The 7,172-nt window shown below is 45.6% G+C and overlaps 1 protein-coding gene across 1 annotated transcript; it reads left to right on the top strand.

Moving 5' to 3' along the window:
• The first annotated feature begins 1,127 nt into the window (after positions 1 to 1,127).
• On the top strand, positions 1,128 to 6,935 carry NEFL (neurofilament light chain). Its single transcript, XM_032143526.2, has 4 exons — positions 1,128 to 2,432; positions 3,581 to 3,705; positions 4,085 to 4,404; positions 4,929 to 6,935. Exons 1-4 carry the CDS (start codon positions 1,389 to 1,391, stop codon positions 5,066 to 5,068), a joined length of 1,629 nt encoding a protein of 542 aa, XP_031999417.1. The 5' UTR covers positions 1,128 to 1,388; the 3' UTR covers positions 5,069 to 6,935.
• The last annotated feature ends 237 nt before the right edge of the window (positions 6,936 to 7,172 follow it).

The raw sequence follows: 7,172 nt of genomic DNA, 5'->3' as shown, positions 1-7,172 counted from the left end.
ATGCGTGTGAAAATGCCCTGCAAACCGCAGGGTTGTATCCACGTGCGCTACCGCGTGCGCCAGTTTCAAGCATCTGGGTGCTTCCTGAAGGAAATCCATGCATTCCTGACTGCATCTGTTTTCGGGTTATTACAGTGTATCGGAGGAAGAATCACGCGGCTATGGCTATTTTCTATCCGTTCCTGAAGAAGCCTGAGTGCCGGGTTCTCCTCCCCAGAGACCACACCCGGCGCTCAGGGCTGGCCGCAGCGGCTTCCCTGAAAATCAGCCACCTGCAAGGCTTACCGAAATCATCAGGTTGTGTGCTACACATGTGTAAAAAGAGGGAAGCGGACTTTAAATGTGCTGCGGTTGGTGGTAGCAAGCAGGAATTTAGGTTGGTGAGGATCCCGGCAGCTTGAAGCTCCCGGCTGCGGAGCGCGCGGCTGCCTCAGCAAGTCAGTCAGTCTCCGTGTTTCCAACTCTTTCTCTGCCCTCCGCCACCCATACACTGCAACACGTTAAAGCCATCCGCGGCTTCATTCTCAGTTAAGAAATGTGAAAATCTAGAAACACTAACAGGCGGATTAACTGCTCTAAAGGTTTAAAAATGCTAAACCAACGCCTGCAGTAGTGCCGCAGTTTCACGAGTGTGTGTGTGTGTGCGCGCGCGCGCACTCGCGCGCACATTCCCTATGTGTTGAGAAGCAGCGCATTAAAGAAAAAGAAAAATAATCAGGAGAAAGGAAGATGAATTGCAGAAAGTGCCAGAAAGCTAGAAAGAAATTAAAACTCTTCTCCATACATACTGCATACACATAACCTAGCCTATTTATTTGTATCTAAAATCCCCTAGCGGCACCATCACCGTGAACACCAAGGGGAATAATTAAGGAGGTTCCTGGTGGGAAAAGGGGGAGCTGGGGGGACCGGGTGTCTGCGAGGTGACGGGATACAGAAAGCTAGGGTGTCAAAAGGGAGCAAGAATCTGTTTTGGGGACAACTTAAGGATCCAAGTGTCACGAGGTCTGGGCGATGCAGGACAGGAGGGGCTGCGTGAGTGAGTACAGAAGGGAAATGAGTGAGGGGGCATGGGATCTCAGAGAAAATCAGGGCCCTCTGAGCAGAGTGGAAAGGACGAGCGCCGCAGCTCCCCGGGGCCGTAGCTCGACCCCGCCTTCCCTTTTGCGCAGAATCCTCGCCTTGGCTGCAGCAGCGCGCTGCCCCCACTGGCCGGCGCGCGGTGATCGATCGCAGGCTGCGTCAGGAGCCTCCCGGCGTATAAATAGGGGTGGCAGGACGGCGCCGAGCCGCACACAGCCATCCATCCTCCCCCTTCCCTCTCTCCCCTGTCCTCTCTCTCCGGGCTCCCACCGCCGCCGCGGGCCGGGGAGCCACTGGCCGCCACCATGAGTTCCTTCAGCTACGAGCCGTACTACTCGACCTCCTACAAGCGGCGCTACGTGGAGACGCCCCGAGTGCACATCTCCAGCGTGCGCAGTGGCTACAGCACCGCACGCTCAGCTTACTCCAGCTACTCGGCGCCGGTGTCTTCCTCGCTGTCCGTGCGCCGCAGCTACTCCTCCAGCTCTGGATCGTTGATGCCCAGCCTGGAGAACCTCGACCTGAGCCAGGTAGCCGCCATCAGCAACGACCTCAAGTCCATCCGCACACAGGAGAAGGCGCAGCTCCAGGACCTCAATGACCGCTTCGCCAGCTTCATCGAGCGCGTGCACGAGCTGGAGCAGCAGAACAAGGTCCTGGAAGCCGAGCTGCTGGTGCTGCGCCAGAAGCACTCCGAGCCATCCCGCTTCCGGGCGCTGTACGAGCAGGAGATCCGCGACCTGCGCCTGGCGGCGGAAGATGCCACCAACGAGAAGCAGGCGCTCCAGGGCGAGCGCGAAGGGCTGGAGGAGACCCTGCGCAACCTGCAGGCGCGCTATGAAGAGGAGGTGCTGAGCCGCGAGGACGCCGAGGGCCGGCTGATGGAAGCGCGCAAAGGCGCCGACGAGGCGGCGCTCGCTCGCGCAGAGCTCGAAAAGCGCATCGACAGCTTGATGGACGAAATCTCTTTTCTGAAGAAAGTGCACGAAGAGGAGATCGCCGAACTGCAGGCGCAGATCCAGTACGCGCAGATCTCCGTGGAGATGGATGTGACCAAGCCCGACCTCTCCGCCGCGCTCAAGGACATCCGCGCGCAGTACGAGAAGCTGGCCGCCAAGAACATGCAGAACGCCGAGGAGTGGTTCAAGAGCCGCTTCACCGTGCTGACCGAGAGCGCCGCCAAGAACACCGACGCCGTGCGCGCCGCCAAGGACGAGGTGTCCGAGAGCCGTCGTCTGCTCAAGGCCAAGACCCTGGAAATCGAAGCATGCCGGGGCATGAACGAAGCGCTGGAGAAGCAGCTGCAGGAGCTGGAGGACAAGCAGAACGCCGACATCAGCGCTATGCAGGTGCGGCACGGCCAGAAACATAGGGAGGCCGGAGACTCGAGCAAGGGGGAGAGTTGGTGCGCCCAGAAAGTGGAGACCAGGGGTGGTGCGGCTGCACGCAGCTCTTAGGAATAGGGCTTGGCCCCTTGGCCACTATGTGGGAGGGGTGGGGCACTTGAAGGGCGTGAGTGCGGGCGCGACTGTAGTTTGGGAGTGTGTTCGGTGCTGCTGCACCGGCGTTCCGCATTAAAGCTGCTCAGCTCTTGTTGGGTGGGGGAGGGGAAGACGTGGGAATTGGGCGTTGCCTCCGGCCTGCGGTGAGATCTGCTCTCTACTGACCTGCGTTAACCACAAGTTACTTTGCAGCAACTATCGGATCATCTGGTTAATAAATAGTAGAGTGAACAACTCTCAATTAATTCTGAAAGATTACTGTGACCAGCATGCTTTATGACTAGTTTTACCAACCACTCCCTTCCTTTATTTAGTAGGTAGACAGGAAAATAGTCAACATTGTTTTAGGTAGTTAACAAGTGATGTTCGTAGTAAACCATTTCCGTTTACCTTTTTTTTTCTTTTTTTCTTTATGTGTAAAATCTTCTACAACATTTCTGTTTAAACATCTCCATCTTCTGGGGAGTAGAAAAAATACAATTTCAAAAAGATCTCCATTTTAAAAGATCTCCATCTTCTGGGGAGTAGAAATTTTTTTCTTCTTCTGGGGAGTAGAAAAAATAATTTAGATGCATAGGAAATATTTTATAGAAAATAATTTTTTTTCACATCTGGCTATTTTCTTCTCATAAAGAAAGGCATTAGTTTCCTGGCATGTAACCCAGCTAAAGAAGAGTTAATCAGTGAATGAGAAACACAGTTTTTCTATCAACTTAGTTTGTTTGCAGGCATTTTATGATGATCATTAAACAGTATTAAGTAAAGAAACAGAAGAACAGAATTTTCTTCCATCTTTGTTTTCATCTCAGGCTTCATGAACTTGAGTATTTTAGGCAAGAAGGTTTTTTAAAAGATACAGGAAGTTATTCTAGGAGAGATTTTATCAAAGGTGTGCACCTTGATTTTAATCGAAACTAGGCCTTTGCAGCTACACTACAGTAAAATAATAGAAGGGATTTATTTTCGGATTTTTTTTTATTTTTGTCTTCAAACAGGACACGATCAACAAATTAGAAAATGAATTGAGGACCACAAAGAGTGAAATGGCACGATACCTAAAAGAATACCAAGACCTCCTCAACGTGAAGATGGCTTTGGATATTGAGATTGCAGCTTACAGGTGAAAATAGAGGGCAAAGACAGCAGCCATTAAACCTTAGGAAGAAAATCAGATCCCATTTAAAGTTATGTTGGATCAGAAACCTTCAAGAATAGTCCTTTTGAAATAATGAAGTGTCAGTTTTTGTCTTCTTCCAAGAAGAAGGTATTTACATGTATAAGAATTTAACCCTGTAATTAGGAGTCCTGTTTTTAGCTTCTCATTACACTTTAAATCTAATAGGATGATTTTTTTTTTTCTGGTCTCCATCAAAAAATCCCCAGGCATTAAGTATTGATAAATTCCAGCCCTGCTCCTGATTGCCTTTGTGTTTGGGGTACTCAGAGCAAGTCGTGAAACACAGGTGTTTTTTAACCTCACCTTCCATCTGCATCCCCAGGAAACTCTTGGAAGGCGAGGAGACCCGACTCAGTTTCACCAGCGTGGGAAGCATAACCAGTGGCTACTCCCAGAGCTCCCAGGTCTTTGGCCGATCTGCCTACGGCGGTTTACAGACCAGCTCCTATCTGATGTCCACCCGCTCCTTCCCGTCCTACTACACCAGCCATGTCCAAGAGGAGCAGATCGAAGTGGAGGAAACCATTGAGGCTGCCAAGGCCGAGGAAGCCAAGGATGAGCCCCCCTCTGAAGGAGAAGCCGAGGAGGAGGAGAAGGACAAGGAAGAGGCCGAGGAAGAGGAGGCAGCTGAAGAGGAAGAAGGTATGATAAGAAAAAACCCCTGCAACTTCAAGTGCAAACTGGGTGTGGAGATTTGTTAGGAGGTGGATAAGACAAATGAAGCCTTGCTCATTTATTCATATATGACATTAGAATCATAAATAGTTTTTCTGTTTGTTTAGCAAATCTTTCCTAAGGCACCTACTCTGAATGAGGTGATTGGTCAAAATTTTCATTTTTTAATACAGTCATTTAACACAGCAGGTTGGTGTCCTAAAGAACAAAAATAGATACCGGATACATAATGAAAGAAATATTGAGGTTAAGTCTTGCAGAGGAGCAGAGCTTCCCATACCTAGAAGTGATCTCATTCAATTTAAATATGTGTTCAGTGGCAAATTATTCGTGGCAAGCTTTGTCTGTTACATGTGCTTTTGGAGAGAGTGGAGCTGGGAGGTTTTGGTGAGCGTTCTGACAGTTGTGTTTGCAAATAAAACCTTTGCAGACATGTTTTGACTGGACTTACCCTGGATTTGGATTTTGTACATTTTCTTTTTATGTTAAAGCTGCCAAGGAAGAGTCTGAAGAAGCAAAAGAAGAAGAAGAAGGAGGTGAAGGTGAAGAAGAAGAGGAAACCAAAGAAGCTGAAGAGGAGAAGAAGGTTGAAGGTGCTGGGGAGGAACAAGCAGCTAAGAAGAAAGATTGAACCCCATTTTCTTAATTATTTCAGGAATAATTCTCCCCAAATCAGGTCAACCCCATCACCAACCAACCAACCAGTTGAATTCCAGATTCTATGTGAATTAAAAAGTCAATATATGTATAATTCTGAGATGACTTAGGTTGGACATTCAATGTTGTGCTATGAATTTCCTCTTTATGCAGAGTATCTGTTTGCTTGCAGAGTGGCTTTCTGGCTTGCTGCCAGCCTGTGCATGGTCCACGCTTATGAGTTCAGGATCTACGGCAATGTGAATCATTCAGATGTTTACAATAAAAAACACCACATGAGTAAATGAATTCACTAATGTTAATGTTAAACTTCATGGAAAAATAGTCCTTTGAACCTTCGGTGGTTAGCAATTAAAGACCCTGAGTTATGTGCAATAAATAGTAAATAAAGTTATACTGAATGATGTATTTTTTGCTGTGGTTGTTACTTAATTAAAACACCTTAAAGATGGCATCAGTATAAAGTATATACCAGTGGACTATTGACCTCCAATTTTTTAAAAAGTTGAAATTTTAACAATTACCAATACTTTTTTTTTCTTCCTTCATTGGAAATTCTGAGGGATACAGTTATGTCATGATTACTCATGAAATCTCTCCCCACAAAAATTTTACTGATAATAAACATGAGTAAATGAGAAAGTCTATAAATAACAATAGACTTTGCCTCATAACACGTGCTGTGTTAGGTTTTGGGATGGCTTTCTAGGGAGCAATTCTGAAATTATTTGACAGATAGACTCTTCATGGTAAATAGGTCATTTCAGAGTCTAGAGTGCTAACCATTACATTATGGAACCATGATAAATAGGTCATTTCAAACTGATATGTCATAATGCAATATGGATAGAAAATGAATCCCATACATTCATCCCTATAACTGCATTTTAAAATATAGTCTAAATATCATGGGCAGAGGTTAAAACCTGAGAACATGGTACAATAAGAAGGAATAATTTTTTATCTATATATAATTTCAGGAGAAGGGATTAAAACTACCAAGAGTTATTTGCCACTCCACTGCAAACATGTTGCCTGCAATCCTGAGCTCATGATTTAGTGTATTGTTAAGCGTAACTCTGTTGCCTCAAGTAAATAGCATTTAATGCTACACATTTTTAAACCTTTAAAAGCTACAGACACAAGTAATGAAATTATGAGTCACTTAAGGGGGGAGGTAATATGCTTGTATGTTACATTGACATTGCTTTGCATGTCTCTACTGGGAAATATTTGGATTTCAATGATAGCTTGACTGGTTGGACATTGCATCAAATACACACCCCATCTGTTCTCTCTGTCCATTGTAAAGTTATGAACGCTCTTGCACTTGCATTTGATGTGAAATAAATATAGATGATATTACTGACTATCTGCTATTCTGCCTTTGTTCTGAAACAATTGCTTTGTCAGCTAATTTCATTCAATATTTGCTTTTTAGACGATCTTTATAAGTTATTAATTTAACCTGAAACCAAAGTGGTCTCCATTTAAAGTTACTTAATCCCTTTGTACCACCTATTTCTAGTTAAATATATGTTGCTATGCAAATAGGTAAAGTGTTTCTTTGCCATGATGGTATGGATTGGAACTGTGAAGGCTTTCAGTGTATTGGCTTCTGTAAAGATGAGGCACCTCCTCAGAAATAAAGCTTTTCACACTTCTGCTTAATAGACCTGGGATGATGTATATGGCAAGTCTCAAACAGATGCAAGCTACATGCAAAAAGTAACTTTAGCAAAATGGAAATAGCTGGATGCTTTGAGAATTACTTGGTTGAATTAAGAAAACTGTACCATCCTCTATCCTGTGTGCCATAATAAAATAGTAAAAAACCTAAATTGAGCTTAAAGTCTTTTTTAACATTTCCCCAAATTTGGTATTGTGGTCAGTGCCCCTTTTCCCTCTGCTCCCCCTAAACCTGCAGTTCTCTTTCCATATTCCCTCTCCTAATGAATGATCCCTTCTCTATAATCATCTGATTCCATTAAACGGACTCCTTGAATGACATCCTACCTCCCATTACCTCTCTTCTGCCCCTCGAGACTAACCTACCACCGAGTTACAGTGAGAACACC

This window comes from Hylobates moloch, unplaced genomic scaffold (assembly GCF_009828535.3).
Source record: "Hylobates moloch isolate HMO894 unplaced genomic scaffold, HMol_V3 SCAFFOLD_22, whole genome shotgun sequence".
Classification (NCBI taxonomy): domain Eukaryota; kingdom Metazoa; phylum Chordata; class Mammalia; order Primates; family Hylobatidae; genus Hylobates; species Hylobates moloch.
The sequence above is the reverse complement of the archived record's forward strand: the minus strand, read 5'-3'. Positions and strand labels throughout refer to the sequence as shown.